This window comes from Oncorhynchus clarkii, chromosome 14 (genome assembly GCF_045791955.1).
Source record: "Oncorhynchus clarkii lewisi isolate Uvic-CL-2024 chromosome 14, UVic_Ocla_1.0, whole genome shotgun sequence".
Lineage (NCBI taxonomy): Eukaryota > Metazoa > Chordata > Actinopteri > Salmoniformes > Salmonidae > Oncorhynchus > Oncorhynchus clarkii.
Genome location: NC_092160.1, coordinates 33594874 through 33622828, shown reverse-complemented (window position 1 = coordinate 33622828; position 27955 = coordinate 33594874). Strand labels below are relative to the sequence as shown.

At 44.2% G+C, this 27955-nt stretch overlaps 1 protein-coding gene across 2 annotated transcripts in view; it reads right to left on the bottom strand.

Moving 5' to 3' along the window:
* The window catches only part of LOC139366537 (gamma-aminobutyric acid receptor subunit beta-2-like), a 77748-nt gene extending 52229 nt beyond the window's left edge, over positions 1 to 25519 (bottom strand). The window contains exons 1-3 of one of the 2 annotated variants that reach the window (XM_071104149.1): positions 25407 to 25519; positions 25159 to 25259; positions 24438 to 24505 (exon numbers count right to left, since the gene is read on the bottom strand). In XM_071104149.1, the coding sequence (XP_070960250.1) occupies positions 24438 to 24505; positions 25159 to 25259; positions 25407 to 25519 (282 nt within the window). The remainder of the gene's footprint in view (positions 1 to 24437; positions 24506 to 25158; positions 25260 to 25406) is intronic. The other variant, XM_071104150.1, reaches the window with a different exon arrangement.
* Positions 25520 to 27955: the final 2436 nt, after the last annotated feature.

Genomic DNA, 27955 nt, shown 5'->3' with positions numbered 1-27955 from the left:
CCGCTGGACTCTCACTGTAAATATACAGTCTTGGTTACTACAACTATAATGTAGATACTTGGACAGTCTTCTGTCAAGTGAATTAAACAAAGTAAAGCAGATTGTACAGCAGAATAAGCCCTATAAGCACATCCATAGTAACAGGATTGCATCTGATGGAGAGTATTGATCCCTTCAATATTATGGTCTTACAATGACAGCAATAATCTCTCTCTCTCTCTCTCTCTCTACTGTGATATTAGTGAAGGTTCATAATGAGCACTGCAAAAATGTATATACAGTGCCTTGCGAAAGTATTCGGCCCCCTTGATCTTTGCGACCTTTTGCCACATTTCAGGCTTCAAACATAAAGACATAAAACTGTATTTTTTTGTGAAGAATCAACAACAAGTGGGACACAATCATGAAGTGGAACGACATTTATTGGATATTTCTAACTTTTTTAACAAATCAAAAACTGAAAAATTGGGCGTGCTAAATTATTCAGCCCCTTTACTTTCAGTGCAGCAGAAGTTCAGTGAGGATCTCTGAATGATCCAATGTTGACCTAAATGACTAATGATGATAAATACAATCCACCTGTGTGTAATCAAGTCTCCGTATAAATGCACCTGCACTGTGATATTCTCAGAGGTCCGTTAAAAGCGCAGAGAGCATCATGAAGAACAAGGAACACACCAGGCAGGTCCGAGATACTGTTGTGAAGAAGTTTAAAGCCGGATTTGGATACAAAAAGATTTCCCAAGCTTTAAACATCCCAAGGAGCACTGTGCAAGCGATAATATTGAAATGGAAGGAGTATCAGACCACTGCAAATCTACCAAGACCTGGCCGTCCCTCTAAACTTTCAGCTCATACAAGGAGAAGACTGATCAGAGATGCAGCCAAGAGGCCCATGATCACTCTGGATGAACTGCAGAGATCTACAGCTGAGGTGGGAGACTCTGTCCATAGGACAACAATCAGTCGTATATTGCACAAATCTGGCCTTTATGGAAGAGTGGCAAGAAGAAAGCCATTTCTTAAAGATATCCATAAAAAGTGTTGTTTAAAGTTTGCCACAAGCCACCTGGGAGACACACCAAACATGTGGAAGAAGGTGCTCTGGTCAGATGAAACCAAAATTGAACTTTTTGGCAACAATGCAAAACGTTATGTTTGGCGTAAAAGCAACACAGCTCATCACCCTGAACACACCATCCCCACTGTCAAACATGGTGGTGGCAGCATCATGGTTTGGGCCTGCATTTCTTCAGCAGGGACAGGGAAGAAATTAAAATTGATGGGAAGATGGATGGAGCCAAATACAGGACCATTCTGGAAGAAAACCTGATGGAGTCTGCAAAAGACCTAAGACTGGGACGGAGATTTGTCTTCCAACAAGACAATGATCCAAAACATAAAGCAAAATCTACAATGGAATGGTTCAAAAATAAACATATCCAGGTGTTAGAATGGCCAAGTCAAAGTCCAGACCTGAATCCAATCGAGAATCTGTGGAAAGAACTGAAAACTGCTGTTCACAAATGCTCTCCATCCAGCCTCACTGAGCTCGAGCTGTTTTGCAAGGTGGAATGGGAAAAAATGTCAGTCTCTCGATGTGCAAAACTGATAGAGACATACCCCAAGCGACTTACAGCTGTAATCGCAGCAAAAGGTGGCGCTACAAAGTATTAACTTAAGGGGGCTGAATAATTTTGCACGCCCAATTTTTCAGTTTTTGATTTGTTAAAAAAGTTTGAAATATCCAATAAATGTCGTTCCACTTCATGATTGTGTCCCACTTGTTGTTGATTCTTCACAAAAAAATACAGTTTTATATCTTTATGTTTGAAGCCTGAAATGTGGCAAAAGGTCGCAAAGTTCAAGGGGGCCGAATACTTTTGCAAGGCACTGTACAGTGCATTCGGGAAAGTATTCAGACCCCTTGACTTTTGTCAAATTTTGTTACATTACAGCCTTATTCTAAAATGGATTCAATAACTAATGTTCCTCATCAATCTACACACATAATGACAAAGCAAAAACAGGTTGTTAGACATTTTTCTTTAAACAGATACCTTATTTACATAATTATTCAGACCCTTTGCTATGAGACTCGAAATTGAGCTCAGGTGCATCCTGTTTCCTTTGACCATCCTTCAATTGATTGGACATGATTTGGAAAGGCACACACCTGTCCATATAAGGCCCCACAGTGCATGTCAGAGGAAAAACCAAGCCGTGAGGTTGAAGGAATTGTCCTTAGAGCTCTGAGACAGGATTGTGTCGAGGCACAGATCTGGGGAAGGGTACCAACACATGTCGGCATTATTGAAGGTCTCCAAGAACACAGTGGCCTCCTTCATTCTTAAATGGAAGAAGTTTGGAACCACCAAACAGGGAGGTGACTCAGGGAGGTGACCAAGAACCCGATGGTCCCTCTGACTGAGCTCCAGAGTTCCTCTGTGGAGATGAGAGAACCTTCCAGAAGGACGACCATCTCTACAGCACTCCACCAGCATTCTTTGACATCAATGGAGCTCTGCTCAGAAACACACACACACACACACACACACACACACACACACACACACACACACACACACACACACACACACACACACACACACACACACACACACACACACACACACACACAGCTAGTCCTTCACTACCTTAGTCTCAGGACCCAACTCTCTGTCAATATAGCAGATTCTGTATGGTACAGAATTGAACCACTGTCAGCTTGTGTGTTCCTCTCTTTAATCACTACTGAATCTCCCTTCCTAGTCCTGTGTGGTTAAAGTGTTTATATCTGGGTTATATTATTGCTGTAATGTACATTTGCTTTAATGCCACCCCAGATTGAGATACATTTAGGAGCATTTCACATGTTATCATCATCACCCTCCTCTCCTCTGTCCTATATTCCAGTCACATAGGAGATGGAAAGGTAGGAGAGGTTTGGGGGAAAGGAGAAGGACAGCTCAGCATCTATACAATCTCCACAACATGATGACCAGCCACAGAGAAATTGTCCAATCAGAGAGTGTGATCAGTCTCACACTACAATACGACCTTCATTACCCTTGTCACACACCCTTCACTAGAGCAGCATAAGCCCTGAGAGTACATTGATCACCACAGAGAGAATGGGAGAGAGATGCAAAGAGAAGGGAGAGAGGGAGAAAGATTTGCAAAGAGAAGGGAGAGAGGAGGAGAGAGATGCAAAGGAGGGAGAGAGGGGGAGAGAGATGCAAAGAGAAGGGAGAGAGATGCAAAGAGAAGGGAGAGAGGGAGAAAGAGAGAGCGGGAGTGATAGGGGAAGGGAAAGAGAGAGAGAGAGAGAAGTACAATGTATTGTAAAGATTGACACATTCTATAAAACATGACAGCATAGAATATATAAATGTGTTTAAACAAACAAGCTCCAACACCTGTTGTTGAGACCATCAAGGTTGGTTGCACAGTGACACCGGCCGTCCCATTCACACATATCCTTTCTTCCAAGCTAACAAAGAGAGAATGACAGGAAATACATGAGACTCAGCTTGTTATGAACACCATGCACCATTACTACCATTACCATTACCACCATGTACCATAACCATTACCACCATTACCATTACCACCATGTACCATAACCAGTACCACCGTTACCATTACCACCATGTACCATAACCAGTACCACCGTTACCACCATTGCCGTTACCGCCATGCACCATTACCACCATTACCGTTACCACCATGTACCATTATCACCATGTACCATTATCACCAGATACCATTACCGCCATGTACCATTAGCACCATGTACCATTACCACCATGTACCATTACCGCCATGTACCATTACCAGCATTACATCAACACTGACAACCAGCATACAGTTGAAGTCAGAAGTTTACATACACCTTAGCCAAATACATTTAAACTCTGTTTTTTTTACAATTCCTGACATTTAATCCTCGTTTCATCATTTAATCCTCATTGCTTTAAATTGTTTAATTTGGGTCAAACGTTTCGGGTAACCTTCCACAAGCTTCCCACAATAAGTTGGGTGAATGTTGGCTCATTCCTCCTGACAGAGCTGGAGTAACTGAGTCAGGTTTGTAGGCCTCCTTGCTCACTCACACTTTTTTCAGTTCTGCCCACACATTTTCTATAGGATTGAGGTCAGGGCTTTGTGATGGCACTCCAATACCTTGACTTTGTTGTCCTTAAGCCATTTTGCCACAACTTTGGAAGTATGCTTAGGGTCATTGTCCATTTGGAAGACCCATTTGCGACCAAGCTTTAACTTTCTCACTCATGTCTTGAGATGTTGCTTCAATATATCCACCAAATTTTTCTTCCTCATGATTCCCTCTATTTTGTGAAGTGCACAAGTCCCTCCTGCAGCAAAGCACCCCCACAACATGACACTGCCACCCCCATGCTTCACGGTTGGGATGGTGTTCTTCGGCATGCAAGCCTCTCCCTGTCACGTCTCCTCGCTGCAGCGGGATCTACAGGCTCTCACGCTCCGGCCGGTTCGTTGGGCTCCCACACCCCAGCCGGCTTGCCAGGCTCTCACGCTACGGCCGGTTCGTTGGGCTCCCACACCCCGGCCGGCTTGCCAGGCTCTCACGCTCCGGCCGGTTCGTTGGGCTCCCACACCCCGGCCGGCTTGCCAGGCTCTCACGCTCCGGACGGTTCGTTGGGCTCCCACACCCCGGCCGGCTTGCTCAGCGCCCATGTCTCGGCCGGTTCACCCAGGTGGGACGCCGGGTAGCACCACTAGGGAGGGGGGGGGGGGGGGGGTACTGTCACGTCTGCTCCCGCTCTTCCCCCGTCTGGCGCTTGAGGACGCCAGGCTGCCCTGCATCACTCACTCCTATCATCTATTACGCACACCTGCCTCCCCTCGTCACGCGCATCAGCGATATTGGACTCACTCATCATCTGTTTATTACTTCCCCTATATTTGTCAGTTCCCCAGCTCTGTACCTGCTGCTGCATTGATTGTCTTTTGTTTGTGTTACCAGTCTGCTGACGCTGTTCCTGTCTCGTTGTCACGGGATTCCACCTGGGAAGGAGAGGCGGATCAAAATGCAACTTGGTTGAAGTTCATGTTTTTTAATAAGAAAACTAAACATGAACATAATACAAAACAATAAACGTGGAAAAAACCGAAACAGCCCTATCTGGTGCAACAAACACAAAGACAGGAAACAGCCCTATCTGGTGCAACAAACACAGAGACAGGAAACAGCCCTATCTGGTGCAACAAACACAAAGACAGGAAACAGCCCTATCTGGTGCAACAAACACAGAGACAGGAAACAGCCCTATCTGGTGCAACAAACACAGAGACAGGAAACAGCCCTATCTGGTGCAACAAACACAAAGACAGGAAACAGCCCTATCTGGTGCAACAAACACAAAGACAGGAAACAGCCCTATCTGGTGCAACAAACACAAAGACAGGAAACAGCCCTATCTGGTGCAACAAACACAAAGACAGGAAACAGCCCTATCTGGTGCAACAAACACAGAGACAGGAAACAGCCCTATCTGGTGCAGATAACACAGAGACAGGAAACAGCCCTATCTGGTGCAACAAACACAGAGACAGGAAACAGCCCTATCTGGTGCAACAAACACAGAGACAGGAAACAGCCCTATCTGGTGCAACAAACACAGAGACAGGAAACAGCCCTATCTGGTGCAACAAACACAGAGACAGGAAACAGCCCTATCTGGTGCAACAAACACAAAGACAGGAAACAGCCCTATCTGGTGCAACAAACACAAAGACAGGAAACAACCACCCACAAAACCCAACACCAAACAGGCTACCTAAATATGGTTCCCAATCAGAGACAATGACTAACAACTGCCTCTGATTGAGAACCATATCAGGCCAAACACAGAAACAGACAAACTAGACACACAACATAGAATGCCCACTCAGATCACACCCTGACCAAACAAAACATAGAAACATACAAAGCAAACTATGGTCAGGGTGTGACACTCGTTCCATGTCCATGTTTTACCTGCTTCGTATCTCCAGCGTCATTCCATGTGACACCTCCTTTATCCTCCAAACATAACGATGGTCATTATGGCCAAACAGTTCTATTTTTGTTTCATCAGGCTTCTTCCTTGCTGAGCGGTCTTTCAGGTTATGTGATATAGGACTTGTTTTACTGTGGATATAGATACTTTTGTACCTGTTTCCTCCAGCATCTTCACAAGGTCCTTTGCTGTTGTTCTGAGATTGATTTGCACTTTTCACACCAAAGTACCGTCATCTCTAGGAGACAGAACGCGTCTCCTTCCTGAGCGGTATGACGGCTGCCTGGTCCCATGGTGTTTATACTTGCGTACTATTGTTTGTACAGATGAATGTGGTACCTTCAGGCATTTGGAAATTTCTCCTAATGATGCACCAGACTTGTAGAGGTCTTTTTTTTCTGAGGTCTTGGCTGATTTCTTTTGATTTTCCCATGATGTCAAGCAAAGAGGCACTGAATTTGAAGGTAGGCCTTGAAATACATCCACAGGTACACTTCAATTGACTCAAATGATCTCAATTAGCCTATCAGATGCTTCTAAAGTCATGACATAATTTTCTGGAATTTTCCGAGGTGTTCAAAGGCACAGTCAACTTAGTGTATGTAAACTTCTGACCCACTGGAATTGTGACACAGTGAATTATTAGTGAAATTATCTGTCTGTAAACAATTGTTGGAAAAATGACTTGTGTCATGCACAGAGTAGATGTCCTAACCGACTTGCCAAAACTATAGTTTGTTAACAAGAAATTTGTGGAGCGGTTGAAAAACGAGGTTTTAATGACTCCAACCTAAGTGTATGTAAACTTCCGACTTCCACTGTATACAGCTGCCTTGAGTTAGAGGTATGTCTGGGCTGTGCTATGGGCATGGAGTAACCAAAACATTTGGTTTCTACAGAAATTATAAATACGTGTAAACTATAGAATATATCGCGCTGGGGTCACCAATACGAACATATATGCAACACTGTTGCTTTGGATAAAGGCCTCTGCAAAACGTCAAAATGTTATATTATATTTAAATGATCTACTACCGTTATAACATAAATGGATCTAGATAAAATGAGTTCAGTATAGAACAATTTCAGTAACATTATAAAGGAACCAATACAATGGATAGAAAACAGCTAAAGTAAATCTATAGAAGCAATAAAATGATAATCAATCAATGATGTGTTCAGTGACCCCTAATCTCAGGTCAACCTATGACTCACACTAAGGGTCCCAGTTACAAGGCTCCCTCTCCTCTCCTCTCCTCTCCTCTCCTCTCCTCTCCTCTCCTCTCCTCTCCTCTCCTTGGTTGTATCACCAGTGGGAGAACTGGATAGATTTCCACTACAGCCCTATTACTTTCACCTGTCATATCATGTCCTGTCATATCCTATCATGTCATGTTTTCTCTTCTCCCTTTTATTATAGATTTTTTTTCACCTTTACTTAGCCAGGGAAGTCCTTAATTTAGCCAGGGAAGTCCTTAATTTAGCCAGGCAAGTCCCTAATTTAGCCAGGGAAGTCCTTAATTTAGCCAGGGAAGTCTTTTATTTAACCTGGGAAGCCCTTTATTTAGCCAGGGAAGCCCTTTATTTAACCAGGGAAGTCCTTTTTTTAACCAGGGAAGCCCTTTATTTAACCAGGGAAGCCCTTTATTTAACCAGGGAAGTCCTTCATTTAGCCAGGGAAGTCTTTTATTTAGCCAGGGAAGTCTTTTATTTAGCCAGGGAAGTCCTTTATCTAACCAGGGAACAAACGCTTTTCTGATATTTACAATCATAAAGGAAAGGAGACAGATAGGAATCTAAGGATAATGGAATAGTATGAAATACGTCTAGGATCAACAACAGCTCAGCCGTGAAGTGGTAGGCCAACACAAGCTCACAGAACAGAATGGAAGCAAGTCCCTGCAGCAATGTTCCAACATCTAGTGGAAAGCCTTCCCAGAAGAGTAGAGGCTGTTATAGCAGCAATGTTCCAACATCTAGTGGAAAGTCTTCCCAGAAGAGTAGAGGCTGTTATAGCAGCAATGTTCCAACATCTAGTGGAAAGCCTTCCCAGAAGAGTGGAAGCTGTTATAGCAGCAAAGGAGGGGAACAACTCCATATTAACGCCCCTGATTTTGGAATGAGATGTTCGACGAGCAGATGTCCACATACTTTTGGTCACGTAGTGCATGTAGAAATATAAAAGAATAACAATGATGTCATTATCGGTATTTCCTGTATGTAGCTAGATTTTCTAGAGCTACACAGCTGTTTACATTCTATGGTGGTAAATATCATATTAACCCAGCCACCACCACAATAACAACAACCCATTGATGTACTGTTAGCCTATTGGGACATGACCGTTCGTGACCCATGGGTTTCATGAAGAAGGTGGGACTCGGTGACTGGTTTCCCCTTGGTACTGCACACAGAGCCCTGTCACTTGTCCCTTTGCTGTCCTGTCCTTCTCCTCACCTCCTCTCTGCCCCTCAGACGAGAGAGAGAGGGTGTGGTGGGGGGGCTGGGTTAGCTAAATGCGCTGCGGTTACACGTTTCCTTGTGTTGGTGAGCTAAGGGAATGCCCGCGGTGGCTGGTGAAGTATACGTCTCAAATGAAACAGTCAGGCTAGCCTGCCTGCTAGCCATCTATACACCTGGGGCCTTCCACAACACAACACTAGCCACTCACTGTTATCTAGCCATCTATAGACCTGGGGCCTTCCACAACACAACACTAGCCACTCACTGTTATCTAGCCATCTATAGACCTGGGGCCTTCCACAACACAACACTAGCCACTCACTGTTATCTAGCCATCTATAGACCTGGGGCCTTCCACAACACAACACTAGCCACTGTTATCTTGTCATCTATACCCTTGGGGCCTTCCACAACACAACACTAGCCACTCACTGTTATCTTGTCATCTATACCCTTGGGGCCTTCCACAACACAACACTAGCCACTCACTGTTATCTAGCCATCTATAGACCTGGGGCCTTCCACAACACAACACTAGCCACTCACTGTTATCTAGCCATCTATACACCTGGGGCCTTGCACAACACAACACTAGCCACTCACTGTTATCTAGCCATCTATAGACCTGGGGCCTTCCACAACACAACACTAGCCACTCACTGTTATCTTGTCATCTATACCCTTGGGGCCTTCCACAACACAACACTAGCCACTAACTGTTATCTTGTCATCTATACCCTTGGGGCCTTCCACAACACAACACTAGCCACTGTTAGTAGGACTGGATACTTAACTTGGCTGGACAAACAAACGCCTGACAGATCCATTAGACAAGTCATCCAGAACATTCCGGTGAGGGCTTCTAATGACGTGATCGTGTAGCTTGTTCTAAAGACATACTAATTTTCAGTTGCTTAACTTAATCAATCCACTGATAAATGAATTAGGGCCAGGTTATTGTAAAGCTACAACTCGGACATCGAGTCTATTTCCACCATCAACACACTTGATTAAGTAAGCAATTAAAGTCAGTTAAATTAGAAATTATTATTTCAGATAACTATTCTTATTTGTAAATATAAAACACAAGCATAACTATTCCTGATAGGCATGAATGACGTTAAATTATGAAGGAAGGCAAAACACAAAAATATATATTTTAAGATTCCTCATTTTGTAAACCTTAAAATAATTACCTAATTAACCTGCATGGTCAAAACCCTTAAAAATTAAAAAAAAGACCCATTCGTATTCTGGGGGGGAAAAAACCTTATCTTCTTTCCTTTTCCTCGGCTCTCCTTCCCTTCTTGATTCACCAAACCCCCAGAAAAACATAGTGCAGCGTTGTCATAGCAACAATGAGTAAAAATATCACAAGATCACTTTTCCCACCAGAAGCTGAAAATAAAATGGAACAGAAATCGGTTGTTAGAACAAAACAAGATGATCAAAATGGATGCTAATTCACACACTAGACTTAAGGTTTGCGTACCAAATGACACCCTATGCCCTATATAGTACACTGCTTTTGACCAGGGTAGAAGCTGTATGTAACTGAGTAGAGTGCTGATTTAGGATCCGTATTGAATCTTTAACATGAATATGGGGAACCAACCTGATTCTATTTCACACAGGAGTAATATGATTTAGTAAAAATGTAATTAACTATGTAACAAATTATGTAACTAACTATGTAATTAATTATGTAACTATGTAATTAACTATGTAACTAACTATGTAACAAATTATGTAACTAACTATGTAATTAATTATGTAACTATGTAATTAACTATGTAACAAATTATGTAACTAACTATGTAATTAATTATGTAACTATGTAATTAACTATGTAACTAACTATGTAGCAAATTATGTAACTAACTATGTAATTAATTATGTAACTATGTAATTAAGTATGTAACTAACTATGTAACAAATTATGTAACTAACTATGTAATTAATTATGTAACAAAATATGTAACTATGTAACTATCTGTCTGACTTTCATAGCCAGATCCCAGCCCTCCCTCCCTCCTAACTAACTAACTAACTAACTAAATAACTAACTAAATATCTGTCTGACCTTCATAGCCAGATCCCAGCCCTCCCTCCCTCCCTCCCTCCCTCCCTCCCTCCCTCCCTCCCTCCCTCCCTCCCCTCCCTCCCTCCCTCCCTCCCTCCCTCCCTCCCTCCCTCCCTCCCTCCCTCCTAACTAACTAACTAACTAACTAACTAACTAACTAACTAACTAACTCTCTGCATGACCTTCATAGCCAGATCCCAGCCCTCCCTCCCTCCCTCCTAACTAACTAACTAACTAACTAAATATCTGTCTGACCTTCATAGCCAGATCCCAGCCCTCGCTCCCTCCCTCCCTCCCTCCCTCCCTCCCTCCCTCCCTCCCTCCCTCCCTCCCTCCCTCCCTCCCTCCCTCCCTCCCTCCCTCCCTCCCTCCCTCCCTCCTAACTAACTATCTGTCTGCCCTTCATAGCCAGATCCCAGCACTCCCTCCTAACTAACTAATTAACTAACTAAGTAACTAACTACTACCTATCTAACTAACAAACAAACTATCTGTCTGACCTTCATAGCCAGATCCCAGCCCTCCCAGCCCTCCCTCCCCCCTAACTAACTAACTAACTAACTAGCTAACTAACTAACTAACTAACTAACTAACTAACTATCTGTCTGACCTTCATAGCCAGATCCCAGCCCTCCCTCCCTCCTAACTAACTAACTAACAAACAAACTATCTGTCTGACCTTCATAGCCAGATCCCAGCCCGCCCTCCCTCCCTCCCTCCTAACTAACTAACTAACTAACAAACTATCTGTCTGACCTTCATAGCCAGATCCCAGCCCTCCCAGCCCTCCCTCCCTCCCTCCTAACTAACTAACTAACAAACAAACTATCTGTCTGACCTTCATAGCCAGATCCCAGCCCTCCCTCCCTCCCTCCCTCCCCCCTAACTAACTAACTAACTAACTAACTAACTAACTAACTAACTAACTAACTAACTAACTAACTAACTAACAAACTATCTGTCTGACCTTCATAGCCAGATCCCAGCCCTCCCAGCCCTCCCTCCCTCCCTCCTAACTAACTAACTAACTAACAAACAAACTATCTGTCTGCCCTTCATAGCCAGATCCCAGCCCTCCCTCCCTCCTAACTAACTAAGTGATGTAAAGAGATAATGCTTGTCAGGGTAATGATGGTAATGAACACAACATTCACACCCCACTAATTCATCTCAACCACCGCTGCTTGCTTTAAATCTGTTAATTCACAGAACACTAATTAACAGTATTTTAGTGCAGGCAGTCTGGCAGTCCATTTTAACAGCAACTAAACCAACAACCGTAGGAGTTGACAGCCCACATGTAGGCCTAATTAATGAACTAAACAGAAAGTATAGAGACAGAGGAATAACCCTTACACACAAACTGTTCATCGAATACACCCAGCACAAAAAGCAAGCTAGGAGCAATGGGGAGGGCAGACTGAAAAAAAACGAATTCTACACCTCCTTGATATCAACTTTGCAAATTAACTGCACACAACCCTACAACAGTACAACCGTTCCACCCCACAAACCTACAAACCTACAACGTTCCACCTCACAACCCTACAACCGTTCAACCAAACAACCCTACAACCGTTCCACCTCACAACCCTACAACCCTACAAATGTTCCACCTTACAATCCTACAACTGTTCAACCTCACAACTATTCAACCTCACAACCCTACAACAGTTCAACCTCACAACCCTACAACCGTTCCACCTCACAACCCTACAACCCTACAAATGTTCCACCTTACAATCCTACAACTGTTCAACCTCACAACCATTCAACCTCACAACCCTACAACCGTTCCACCACACAACCCTACAACTGTTCAACCTCACAACCCTACATCCGTTCCACCTCACAACCCAACAACCATTCTAAGCACAACCCTACAACTGTTCAACCTTACAACCCTACAACCCTACAACTGTTCAACCTCACAACCCTACAACCATTCAACCTCACAACACTACAACCGTTCCACCTCACAACCCTACAACACTACAACCGCTCCACATCACAACCCTACAACCGTTCCACATCCCAACCCTACAACCTCACAACCCTACAACCGTTCAACCTCACAACCCTACAACACAGCAACCGTTCCACCCTACAACCCTACAACTATTCCACCTCACAACCGTTCAACCTCACGACCTCACAACCCTACAACAGTACAACCTCACAACCCTACAACCATTCCACCTCACAACCTCGCAACCCTACATCCATTCCACCTCACAACCCTACAACCATTCTACGTACAACCCTACAACCCCACAACTGTTTCACCTCACAAACCTACAACCGTTCCACCTCACAACCTCACAACCCTACAACTGTTAAACCTTAAAACCCTAAAACCCTACAACTGTTCAACCTCACAACCTCACAACCCTACAACACTACAACCGTTCCAGCCTACAACCCCACAACTGTTCAACCTCACAACCATACAACCGTACAGCCTCACAACCCTTCAACCATTCCACCTCACAACCGTTCAACCTCACAACCCTACAACTGTACAACCTCACAACCCTACAACCCTACAACCGTTCCACCTCACAAACCTACAACCGTTCCACCTCACAACCTCACAACCCTACAACTGTTAAACCTTAAAACCCTAAAACCCTACAACTGTTCAACCTCACAACCCTACAACACTACAACCGTTCCAGCCTACAACCCCACAACTGTTCCATCTCACAACCGTTCAACCTCACAACCATACAACCGTACAACCTCACAACCCTACAACACTACAATCGTTCCAGCCTACAACCCCACAACTGTTCCATCTCACAACCGTTCAACCTCACAACCATACAACCGTACAACCTCACAATCGTTCAACCCTACAACCGTTCCACCTCACAACCGTTCAACCTCACAACCGCACAACCTCACAACCCTACAACCCAACAACCGTACAACCTCACAACCCTACAACCCCACAACCGTTCCACCTCACAACCCTACAACCGTACAACCTCACAACACTTCAACCCTACAAACGTTCCAACTCACAACACTACAACTGTTCCACCTCACAACCCTACAACCGTTCCACCTCACAACCCTACAACCGTTCAACCTCACAACCCTACAACCGTTCCACCTCACACCCCTACAACTGTTCAACCTCACAACCATTCAACCTCACAACACTACAACTCTACCACCTCACAACCCTACAACCATTCTACCTCACAACAGTTCAACCTCACAGCCCTACAATCCTACAACTGTTCTACATCACAACCCTACAACTGTTCCACCTCACAACCCTACAACCCTACAACAGTACAACCTCACAACCCTACAACCATTCCACCTCACAACCTCGCAACCCTACATCCATTCCACCTCACAACCCTACAACCATTCTACGTACAACCCTACAACCCCACAACTGTTTCACCTCACAAACCTACAACCGTTCCACCTCACAACCTCACAACCCTACAACTGTTAAACCTTAAAACCCTAAAACCCTACAACTGTTCAACCTCACAACCCTACAACACTACAACCGTTCCAGCCTACAACCCCACAACTGTTCCATCTCACAACCGTTCAACCTCACAACCATACAACCGTACAACCTCACAACCCTACAACACTACAATCGTTCCAGCCTACAACCCCACAACTGTTCCATCTCACAACCGTTCAACCTCACAACCATACAACCTCACAACCGTTCAACCCTACAACCGTTCCACCTCACAACCGTTCAACCTCACAACCGCACAACCTCACAACCCTACAACCCAACAACCGTACAACCTCACAACCCTACAACCCCACAACCGTTCCACCTCACAACCCTACAACCGTACAACCTCACAACACTTCAACCCTACAAACGTTCCAACTCACAACACTACAACTGTTTCACCTCACAACCCTACAACCGTTCCACCTCACAACCCTACAACCGTTCAACCTCACAACCCTACAACCGTTCCACCTCACACCCCTACAACTGTTCAACCTCACAACCATTCAACCTCACAACACTACAACTCTACCACCTCACAACCCTACAACCATTCTACCTCACAACAGTTCAACCTCACAGCCCTACAATCCTACAACTGTTCTACATCACAACCCTACAACTGTTCCACCTCACAACCCTACAACCCTACAACCGTTCCACCTCACAACCCTACAACCGTTCAACCTCACAACCTCACAAACCTACAACCGTTCTAAATCACAATCCTACAACCCTACAACCCTTCCACCTCACAACCCTACAACCGTTCAACCTCACAACCATACAACCGTTCCACCTCACAACCCACTTTTCCGTTCTACCTCACAACCATACAACTTTTCCACCTCACAACCCTGCAACCCTACAACCATTCCACCTCACAACCCTACAACCGTTCCACCTCACAACCCTACTACCGTACAACCTCACAACCCTACAAACGTTCCACCTCACAACCGTTCCACCTCACAACCCTACAACCCTACAACCGTTCAACCTCACAACCTCACAACCCTACAACCGTTCAACCTTACAACCCTACAAACGTTCCACCTCACAACCGTTCCACCTCACAACCCTACAACCCTACAACCGTTCAACCTCACAACCTCACAACCCTACAACCATTCAACCCTACAACCGTTCCACCTCACAACCGTTCAACCTCACAACCGCACAACCTCACAACCCTACAACCCAACAACCGTACAACCTCACAACCCTACAACCCTACTACCGTACAACCTCACAACCCTACAAACGTTCCACCTCACAACCGTTCCACCTCACAACCCTACAACCCTACAACCGTTCAACCTCACAACCTCACAACCCTACAACCGTTCAACCTTACAACCCTACAAACGTTCCACCTCACAACCCTACAATCCTTCCACCTCACAACCCTACAACCGTTCCACATCACAACCCTACAACCGTTCCACCTCACAACCCTACAACCCTACAACCATTCAACCTCACAACCCTACAACCATTCAACCTCACAACCCTACAACCGTTCCACCTCACAACCCTACAACCATTCAACCTCACAACCCTACAACCGTTCAACCACATCCTCACAACCCTACAACCGTTCAACTACATAACCTCACAACCCTACAACCGTTCAACCACATAACCTCACAACCATACAACCCTACAACCGTTCAACTACATAATCTCACAACCCTACAACCGTTCAACCACATAACCTCAAAACCATACAACCCTACAACAATTCAACTTCATAACCTCATAACCATACAACCCTACAACCGTTCAACTACATAACCTCACAATCCTACAACGGTTCAACTACATAACCTCACAACCCTACAACCATTCAACTACATAACCCCACAACCGTTCAACCTCACAACCATACAACCCTACAACCGTTCAACTACATAACCTCACAATCCTACAACGGTTCAACTACATAACCTCACAACCCTACAACCATTCAACCACATAACCTCACAACCGTTCAACCACATAACCTCAACAACCCAACAACCGTTCAACTACATAACCTCACAATCCTACAACGGTTCAACCACATAACCTCAACAACCCAACAACCGTTCAACCACATAACCTCACAACCCAACAACCGTTCAACCACATAACCTCACAACCCAACAACCGTTCAACCACATAACCTCAACAGTGTATATTTGTGAAAACAAGATTACAATCCTAAAGGGCCAGATTCCAACAGAGCAATAAGATGACAGAGGTGGGGGGAGGAGGAGGAGGAGGGGAGAGGAGATGAAAAGAGGGGAATAAGGAGGAGAGGAAAGGAGGGAGAAGATGAGAGGAAAGGAGGGAGGAGAAGTACCAGAAATTGGTCCTCATAATATCACATTTGGGCCACATTTCCATTTCCACTGAGCCCAGTGAGTCAGGAGGGAGGACAGAGACAAGGGAGGACGTGGCCAGAGAGGGAGCACACACACACACACAGTGACACACACACAGTGACACACACACACACACAGTGACACACAGTAACACACACACATACAGTGACACACACAGTGACACACACACACACAGTGACACATATACACAGTGACACACACACAGTGACACACACACACAGTGCCACACGCACACACACACACAATGACACACACAAACATACACACACAGTGCACAAAGCATGGTCTCTCCTCTGACTCCTCCTGGGCCTTTAGCTCCATATTCTAATGTCATGAGTACAGCTTCCTCCTAAATCGTCTCACAGTGAGGCTCGAACCCAGGACCTCCCACATGTGACCACCCTCCTGAAGCGTCTCACCAGCTGGCTATTCAGCAGTGCAAGTGGTCTCACCAGCTGGCTATTCAGCAGTGCAAGTGGTCTCACCAGCTGGCTATTCAGCAGTGCAAGTGGTCTCACCAGCTGGCTATTCAGCAGTGCAAGTGGTCTCACCAGCTGGCTATTCAGCAGTGCAAGTGGTCTCACCAGCTGGCTATTCAGCAGTGCAAGTGTTCTCACCAGCTGGCTATTCAGCAGTGCAAGTGGTCTCACCAGCTGGCTATTCAGCAGTGCAAGTGGGGACACTTCAGGCTAAAGAGTGAGCTCCACACATCCCTGTGTACTTCACCATGTGTTACACGTGCGTGGTGCGACCCGGCTGGCAGGGCTGGCCGACGTACAGGCCTGCATCGCCCCACAACAAAGCTGACCTTTCATGCTTCTTGAACCTGAGTGAGTGAGTGAGTGAGTGAGTGAGTGAGTGAGTGAGTGAGTGAGAGAGTGTGTGTGTGTGTGTGTGTGTGTGTGTGTGTGTGTGTGTGTGTGTGTGTGTGTGTGTGTGTGTGTGTGTGTGTGTGTGTGTGTGTGTGTGTGTGTGTGTGTGTGTGTGTGTGAGAGAGAGAGAGAGAGAGAGAGACAGGATCTGACAGTGTGTGTGTGAACATGTTCAAACACACACACAAACATCCAACCCACCCCACACACTAATACAAACACACACACAAACAAAGAGAAACACACACACGCAGCTGAATAAAAAGCCCTGACAAAAGAGAGTTGTTTCATTGTAGTTTGTTCCTGTTCTAATTAGGGGACATGCATACAGCTGGAGCCCCACCTTCTCCTCTCACCAGGGGGGTATTAGAGTGATGTGTCTGTGTGGTGGGGGGTATTATAATGATGTGTCTGTGTCAGAGGCAGAACAACAAATTTGTACCTCGTCAGCTCGGGGATCTGAACTTGCAACCTTCCGGTTACTAGTCCAACGCTCTAACCACTAGGCTACCCTGCCACCCCAGGGATGTGTTGGGGCGGGGGGGTATTATAGTGACCACTAGGCTACCCTGCTGCCCCAGGGATGTGTTGGGGCAGGGGGGTTGCAATAGAGATTATATGGTTTCTTATGTTTAATCAGACTCTTGCCCCATTGATTTCTTTTAGGCTGGATAATCCTTTCAAATATGGAAAATGTAGAATTGGAATTTGTTTTGCTTTATGTCATTAAGATGGACATGACATCTGTTTGAAGCTGGCTCTGAAACCCAGTACCACCAACAACCTGTCTGTTTGAAGCTGGCTCTGAAACCCAGTACCACCAACAACCTGTCTGTTTGAAGCTGGCTCGGAAACCCGGTACCACCAACAACCTGTCTGTTTGAAGCTGGCTCGGAAACCCAGTACCACCAACAACCTGTCTGTTTGAAGCTGGCTCGGAAACCCAGTACCACCAACAACCTGTCTGTTTGAAGCTGGCTCGGAAACCCAGTACCACCAACAACCTGTCTGTTTGAAGCTGGCTCTGAAACCCAGTACCACCAACAACCTGTCTGTTTGAAGCTGGCTCTGAAACTCCTGTACCACCAACAACCTGTCTGTTGTTAGAGGAGACAGAGAGGAACTCCAGTATCACCAACCTGTCTGTTGTTAGAGGAGGCAGAGAGGAACTACAGTATCACCAACCTGTCTGTTGTTAGAGGAGACAGAGAGGAACTCCAGTATCACCAACCTGTCTGTTGTTAGAGGAGCCAGAAAGTAACTCCAGTATCACCAACCTGTCTGTTGTTAGAGGAGGCAGAGAGGAACTACAGTATCACCAACCTGTCTGTTGTTAGAGGAGACAGAGAGGAACTCCAGTATCACCAACCTGTCTGTTGTTAGAGGAGCCAGAAAGGAACTCCAGTATCACCAACCTGTCTGTTGTTAGAGGAGCCAGAGAGGAACTACAGTATCACCAACCTGTCTGTTGTTAGAGGAGACAGAGAGGAACTCCAGTATCACCAACCTGTCTGTTGTTAGAGGAGCCAGAGAGGAACTCCAGTATCACCAACCTGTCTGTTGTTAGAGGAGACAGAAAGGAACTCCAGTATCACCAACCTGTCTGTTGTTAGAGGAGCCAGAGAGGAACTACAGTATCACCAACCTGTCTGTTGTTAGAGGAGCCAGAGAGGAACTACAGTATCACCACCAACCTGTCTGTTGTTAGAGGAGACAGAGAGGAACTACAGTATCACCAACCTGTCTGTTGTTAGAGGAGACAGAGAGGAACTCCAGTATCACCAACCTGTCTGTTGTTAGAGGAGACAGAGAGGAACTACAGTATCACCACCAACCTGTCTGTTGTTAGAGGAGACAGAGAGGAACTACAGTATCACCAACCTGTCTGTTGTTAGAGGAGCCAGAGAGGAACTCCAGTATCACCAACCTGTCTGTTGTTAGAGGAGACAGAGAGGAACTACAGTATCACCAACCTGTCTGTTGTTAGAGGAGACAGAGAGGAACTACAGTATCACCAACCTGTCTGTTGTTAGAGGAGCCAGAGAGGAACTCCAGTATCACCAACCTGTCTGTTGTTAGAGGAGACAGAGAGGAACTACAGTATCACCAACCTGTCTGTTGTTAGAGGAGCCAGAGAGGAACTACAGTATCACCAACCTGTCTGTTGTTAGAGGAGACAGAGAGGAACTCCAGTATCACCAACCTGTCTGTTGTTAGAGGAGACAGAGAGGAACTCCAGTATCACCACCACCCTGTCTGTTGTTAGAAGGTTGTTACATAACCATGAGAGGAGGATTCACATTCAAAAGGTAATAATGACTATGTGTGGGCCGATGGCAAGTGAGAGGGAGAGAGAGAGGGGAGAATGAGGGAGAGGGAAGGATAGAGAGACAGAGACAGAGAGAGACAGAGGGCGGGAGGGAGGGAGATTATTTTTTGCAGTTTTCATTTCATCTAAATGTGTCGGCAGCCGTTTTGGAAGAGAGGATGAGCGGAAGAGAGGAGATGCATGCTCCTGCCCTGCAAGCCAATTCTCTCTCCTCCGTGAAAGGAAATGAGATGAATGTTCTCATAGCTACAGGGAGTTGGCATGACGTCAGTCCTCGCCCTCTCTCGCTCTCTCTCTGTCTCGCTCTTCTGTCTTCCTCTCTCCCGTGTCTGTCTCCCTCTCTCCTGTGTCTGTCTCTCTCTGTCTCTCTCTCTCTCTCTCTCTCAATTCAATTCAATTCAAGGGGCTTTATTGGCATGGGAAACATGTGTTAACATTGCCAAAGCAAGTGATGTAGATAATATACAAAAGTGAAATAAACAATAAAAATTAACAGTAAACATTACACAAACAGAAGTTTCAAAACAATAAAGACATTACAAACATCATATTATGTGTATATACAGTGTTGTAACGATGTACAAATGGTTAAAGGACACAAGGGAAAATAAATCAGCATAAATATGGGTTGTATTTACAATGGTGTTTGTTCTTCATTGGTTGCCTTTTTCTCGTGGCAACAGGTCACAAATCTTTCTGCTGTGATGGCACACTGTGGAATTTCACCCAATAGATATGGGAGTTTATCAAAATTGCATTTGTTTTCGAATTCTTTGTGGATCTGTGTAATCTGAGGGAAATATGTGTCTCTAATATAGTCATACAGTATGGAGAACAAGTATTTGATACACTGCCGATTTTGCAGGTTTTCCTACTTACAAAGCATGTAGAGGTCTGTAATTTTTATCATAGGTACACTTCAACTGTGAGAGACGGAATCTAAAACAAAAATCCAGAAAATCACATTGTATGATTTTTAAGTAATGAATTAGCATTTTAATCGGCAGTGTATCAAATACTTGTTCTCCCCACTGTACATTGGAAGAGCAGCTCAGTTTCCACCTCATTTTGTGGGCAGTGAGCACATAGCCTGTCTTCTCTTGAGAGCCAGGTCTGTCTACGGCGGCCTTTCTCAATAGCAAGGCTATGCTCACTAAATCTGTACATAGACAAAGCTTTCCTTAAGTTTGGACCAGTCACAGTGGACAGGTATTCTGCCACGGTGTACTCTCTGTTTAGGGCCAAATAGCATTCTAGTTTGCTCTGTTTTTTTGTTAATTCTTCCCAATGTGTCAAGTAATTATCTTTTTGTTTTCTCATAATTTGGTGTGGTCTAATTGTGTTGCTGTCCTGGGACTCTGTGGGGTCTGCTTGTGTTTGTGAACAGAGCCCCAGGACCAGCTTGCTAAGGGGACTCTTCTCCAGGTTTATCTCTCTGTAGGTGATGGCCTAGTTATGGAAGGTTTGGGAATCGCTTCCCTTTAGGTGGTGGTAGAATTTAACGGCTCTTTTCTGGATTTTGATAATTAGTGGGTATCGGCCTAATTCTGCTCTGCATGCATTATTTGGTGTTCTACGTTGTACACGGAGGATATTTTTGCAGAATTCTGCATGCAGAGTCTCAATTTGGTGTTTGTCCCATTTTGTGAATTCTTGGTTGGTGAGCTGACTCCAGACCTCACAACCATAAAGGGCAATGGGCTCTATGACTGATTCAAGTATTTTTAGCCAGGTCCTAATTGGTATGTTGAATTCTATGTTCCTTTTGATGGCATAGAATGCCCTTCTTGCCTTGTGTCTCAGATCATTCACAGCTTTGTGGAAGTTACCTGTGGCGCTGATGTTTAGGCTGAGGTATGTATAGTTTGTGTGCTCTAGGGCAACAGTGTCTAGATGAAATTTGTATTTGTGGTCCTGGCAACTGGACCTTTTTTGGAACACCATTATTTTGGTCTTACTGAGATTTACTGTCAGGGCCTAGGTCTGACAGAATCTGTGCAGAAGATCTAGGTGCTGCTGTAGGCCCTCCTTGGTTGGTGACAGAAGCACCAGATCATCAGCAAACAGCAGACATTTGACTTCGGATTCTAGCAGGGGGAGGCCGGGTGCTGCAGACTTTTCTAGTGCCCGCGCCAATTCTTTGATATATATGTTGAAGAGGGTGGGGCTTAAGCCGCATCCCTGTCTCACCCCACAGCCCCACACAGGTTTTTGCCAATTTTAACCGCACACTTGTTGTTTGTGTACATGGATTTTATAATGTCGTATGTTTTACCCCCAACACCACTTTCCATCCATTTGTATAGCAGACCCTCATTCCAAATTGAGTCAAAGGCTTTATTGAAATCAACAAAGCATGAGAAGACTTTGCCTTTGTTTTGGTTTGTTTGGTTGTCAATTAGGTTGTGCAGGGTGAATACATGGTCTGTTGTATGGTAATTTGGTAAAAAGCCAATTTGACATTTGCTCAGTACATTGTTTTCATTGAGGAAATGTACGAGTCTGCTGTTAATGATAATGCAGAGGATTTTCCCAAGGTTGCTGTTGACGGATATCCCACGGTAGTTATTGGGGTCAAATTTGTCTCCACTTTTGTGGATTGGGGTGATCAGTCCTTGGTTCCAAATATTGGGGAAGATGCCAGAGCTAAGGATGATGTTAAAGAGTTTTAGTATAGCCAATTGGAATTTGTTGTCTGTATATTTGATCATTTCATTAAGGATACCATGTGTGGGATGTGTCCTCCCTCTCTCTCCCTCTCTGTCTGTTATCTCTCTCTTGTCTCTCTCTCTCTCTCTCTCTCTCTCTCTCTCTCTCTCTCTCTTTGTCTGTATCTCTCTCTTCTGTCTCTCTGTCTCTCTCACTCTCCTGTCACTCTCTCTCTCTCTCTTTCTGTCTCTCTCTCTCTATCTCTCTCCGTTCACTGTTCTGTTCTGTTCATTATGTCGTGCACAGTTTTGTTACACACTGAGTGGCTGGCTCTCTCTCTGTGTGTTTCTCTGTGTCTCTGTGTGTGTCTCTCTCTCAATCTCTCTCTCTCTCTGTTTCTCTCTCTCTCTGTTTCTCTCCCTCTCTGTCTCTCTCTCTCTCTCTCTCTCTCTCTGTTTCTCTCTCTCCCTCTCAATCTCTCTCTCAATTTACTGTTCTGTTCTGTTCTGTTTTCGTTTTTTACGGATGAATGCAAGTGTATGTGGAATCAGAGTTTTGATGTAACATCACCCTTTAGAGAGATAAAGGTGGCTTGCATGGAAATCCAGGTCGGATACAGGGGGAGGGAGGTTAAGATGGGGGTGAAGAGGGGAGGAGGGAGGGGAATACTGGTTGACATCCCAGAGGACCCCCACAGCCCTTTCATCCTAGCTGCATCCTCTTTAACCAAAACTAGCTTCCTCATCCCTTCCTCGCAGGAAGTACTATGGTAATTCAGCTGATGATGTTTCTATCCAGGCCGACCAATAGGATTATAGTGATTCAGTACACATGGCCCACACAGGAATCAAACCCCACAACAACACACAACTCACTGAGTTTCCAGAATCAAGCCCCAACCAACCAAGCCATCTAACCAACTAACATAACGCACTGTCTTACCACACAAATCTTATTTAGGGAAAAATGTACACTCAGATAAATGAAATCTTTGCAATAAAATCCAATGCAAAAACCATGTCAAATGCAACAATGAATCAAATATGAATTCAATCGCATAAGGAGAACAGAAGTGTCCCCTCTGAGCCTGCTCCAGAGCAAACCATTGATACAGTGTTACATAAGATGCCTGTCTCATACAGAGAGAGATCCTCTTCATACCATGTCTGTGCACCTAGTGGTTTTCTCCAGCACGGAGACAGAGGCTGTGTGCCCCCCCCCCGGTTCCCCCCCCCCCCCAACTGGGACCCCTATATAATACACTACTTTTGACCAGGGAACCATAGGGCTCTGGTCAATAGTAGTTCACTGTATATGGAATAAAAAAAAGTAGTGCACTATATTTTGGAGAAGAGTGTCATTTGGGACGCAACCTTATCATTGTGTAGTGGAGCTCGATTAAATACCCAGGTGATTACCATCCTATGTCCAGGCATACATTATTAACCACATGTCTACGTCATCACTCATGATCTGACAAGGGGGGGTGGATAATTTACGTAGCTGATGATGCGCTCCCCCTCTCGCTTCAAAGTGAAGTGGGGCTCGAGCAAGATAACTCTCCCAAAGGAGCGCGCGGCGCAATCACGTTGAAAATAAATTTGTATTAGGAGAGAAAAGGGAAATTGGGAAATATCTCTATTTTGCCCCTTCGTCTTCTTGACTTGACGTTATAACGCGCCGCATGTCAAATAAAATGATAGCAGTCCAGTAACTGAGAGACAAGACGCCACAGCCTCGACCGTCCGTCTGCGCAAGGATGTCAGTACAAGTGCGCCAGTGAGCGTGTGTTTTGAATTCAAATGGGAACCAACACACATCCACCATCCATGGCCGGAAAAATGGTAAATGCAGAGCCTGAGACGGAGCTTGAGCCCACTGAACGATAGAACACTATTCAACACGAGAATCGATTCCATTATAGAATCAAACTATCATTAGACTCCGCCACGTCGTTTACCATCATTTACCACAATGCAGAACGTGACATGCGTTAAGTGCCCTTTTCAAACATGGATGACAATACGTTATAGGTTTCTCTATACGAATCTACTCAGCCAGGCATACTGAGAAACATATAAAGAGGATGATATTAATACACGTACCATATTGACTTCAGACACCATGTCTATGCTGGCTATGTCTATATTCATCCCCACGGCCACCGGCGCACCTGAGAAGCGAAGAAAAGCAGGTTATTAACAAAAGGAGAAGGGGATTATTTCTTTACCTATTAGAAATACGAATTTGGTGACCGTTATTCTAGAATGTGGTACCGTTATTCTACCAGTAGGTAGGTTGCTGTCAATGACAGATCGCCACGTTCTCTCATCAATGTACATGATAAATGTTTTATGAAGTCTTAATGATTATCATCGTCAATTAAAATGGCTATAATCATCAGCATCATCATTTGGAACTCCCTTGATGATTTTCGTTTCAGACAGAATGGTAGGCAACCAGAAGTTCAATAGGCTACCAGCTGCGAATAGAATCGATCGTCAAGTTAAGAGACCCTTCTTCTCCACACAGAATAGTCTAGCATGTCTTATTTCATCATTTGAAGGTGGTACATTGGAAAGGGTTTTTGGTGACGGGGGGAAAAACTGTTTTATTTGGATGGTAGGCTTTTACACTGTAATGTCACTGTAATTGGAGAGGTAGCCTAGTCTATGGATGGAAGATTGATCATGGGGGGGGGGGGGGGGATTGTACCGGAGGTTTTTTGCAGCAATTCATTAGACATGTATAGCACTGCGCGTCATAAATGGCAGCAAACATGACATTCATCATCTCGATTTGCTTTCCTTTTGTCTTTCTTCCTACCTCCAAAATCTGGCCTCAACCGAATGTCGTAGCCTTTCATCAGTCTGTCGACCGTGTCTTTAACCAGCGGCATATTACTGGGATCCCTCAGATCTTTGGCGCTGAGGGGAAAGACAGAACAGAAGGTGGTCGGAACGCAAACACCTACTTAAAGACAAGATACAGCGGGAAGGCGCGTTAAATAGCCTAGGATACATGCCATGCAATGTAATTGAATAATGCGCGTAAAAACACAAATTCTAATTTACCTTTGCGCACAGCAGATAAAAGTAAAAAAGAACGAAAACGTTAAAATTCCAAAGTGGTTTTTCCTGAGCTTCCCCATCGTAACAGTTTTGATGCGAGTGAGGAGAACGCACATTCAACTTACTCCAGAAAGCTCCGATAACCCAATGAGGGGCGCATGCGTACATCCTACCAGAAGATCAAACACTGGCTAGTGATGATGGTGGATGAGCCGTTTCCATTGCTGAGAAACAAATTAAAGGGACAAGTGGATGGATGAGCGTAATGAAGAAACCATCTTATGCCTTCCCGAACCGACCACTAGAACAGCCGAAGTACAATTAGTATCATTCCAGCATTATCCTTATATTGGCTCATGTTGATAGTTTAGAGAACTTTGCAATGAACAGTGCAAACCAATTAATACAATCAATAGCATATAGTATATTATATTAAAATAAATAGGATATAGTGTATTATATTAAAATAAATAGGATATAGTGTATTATATATTAAAATCAATAGCATATAGTATATTATATTAAAATCAATAGGATATAGTATATTATATTAAAATCAATAGGAAATAGTATATTATATTAAAATCAATAGGATATAGTATATTATATTAAAATCAATAGGATATAGTATATTATATTAAAATCAATAGGATATAGTATATTATATTAAAATCAATAGGATATAGTATATTATATTAAAATCAATAGGACATAGTATATTATATTAAAATCAATAGGATATAGTGAATTACATACAGTATTATACATTTGTCAGACTCACACAAATTTAAAGTCAACAAAATTTATTGTGTCAAATGTTGTGACAATCATTATAACTTCTCATAAGACGTTGGTAGCAAGACATTAAATCATTAAATGGACAGACTCACATCATATCAAGTCAGACTAGAGGATAACATTAATAAAACGGATATTAATTATATAAAAACATTACAATAATAACAACAATAGCCATCATTTGTCTTGCACATCATGTGTTTAGAATGAAGGAGGGGGACAACGCCATTGAAACCCCTTCCAATTAAAACGGGTCTGAAAATGTTTACCTTGTACATACAGTGGGGCAAAAAAGTATTTAGTCAGCCACCAATTGTGCAAGTTCTCCCACTTAAAAAGATGAGAGAGGCCTGTAAAATTTCATCATAGGTACACTTCAACTATGACAGACAAAATGAGAAAAAAAAATACAGAAAATCACATTGTAGGATTTTTAATGAATTTATTTGCAAATGATGGTGGAAAATAAGTATTTGGTCAATAACAAAAGTTTATCTCAATACTTTGTTATATAACCTTTGTTGGCAATGACAGAGGTCAAACGTTTTCTGTAAGTCTTCACAAGGTTTTCACACACTGTTGCTGGTATTTTGGCCCATTCCTCCGTGCAGATCTCCTCTAGAGCAGTGATGTTTTGGGGCTGTTGCTGGGCAACACAGACTTTCAACTCCCTCCAAAGATTTTCTATGGGGTTGACATCTGGAGACTGGCTAGGCCACTCCAGGACCTTGAAATGCTTCTTACGAAGCCACTCCTTCGTTGCCCGGGCGGTGTGTTTGGGATCGTTGTCATGCTGAATGACCCAGCCACGTTTCATCTTCAATGCCCTTGCTGATGGAAAGAGGTTTTCACTCAAAATCTCACGATACATGGCCCCATTCATTCTTTCCTTTACATGGATCAGTCGTCCTGGTCCCTTTGCAGAAAAACAGCCCCAAACATGATGTTTTCACCCCCATGCTTCACAGTAGGTATGGTGTTCTTTGGATGCAACTCAGCATTATTTGTCCTCCAAACACGACGAGTTGAGTTTTTACCAAAAAGTTATATTTTGGTTTCATCTGACCTTATGACATTCTCCCAATCTTCTTCTGGATCATCCAAATGCTCTCTAGCAAACTTCAGACGGGCCTGGACATGTACTGGCTTAAGCAGGGGGACACGTCTGGCACTGCAGGATTTGAGTCCCTGGCGGCGTAGTGTGTTACTGATGGTAGGCTTTGTTACTTTGGTCCCAGCTCTCTGCAGGTCATTCACTAGGTCCCCCCGTGTGGTTCTGGGATTTTTGCTCACCGTTCTTGTGATCATTTTGACCCCACGGGGTGAGATCTTGCGTGGAGCCCCAGATCGAGGGAGATTATCAGTGGTCTTGTATGTCTTCCATTTCCTAATAATTGCTCCCACAGATTCAGTCTTCCCAGCCTGGTGCAGGTCTATAATTTTGTTTCTGGTGTCCTTTGACAGCTTTTTGGTCTTGGCCATAGTGGAGTTTGGAGTGTGACTGTTTGAGGTTGTGGACAGGTGTCTTTTATGCTGATAACAAGTTCAAACACGTGCCATTAATACAGGTAATGAGTGGAGGACAGAGGAGCCTCTTAAAGAAGAAGTTACAGGTCTGTGAGAGCCAGAAATCTTGCTTGTTTGTAGATGACCAAATACTTATTTTCCACCATAATTTGCAAATTAATTAATTAAAAATCCTACAATGTGATTTTCTGGATTTTTTTCTTCTCATTTTGTCTGTCATGGTTGAA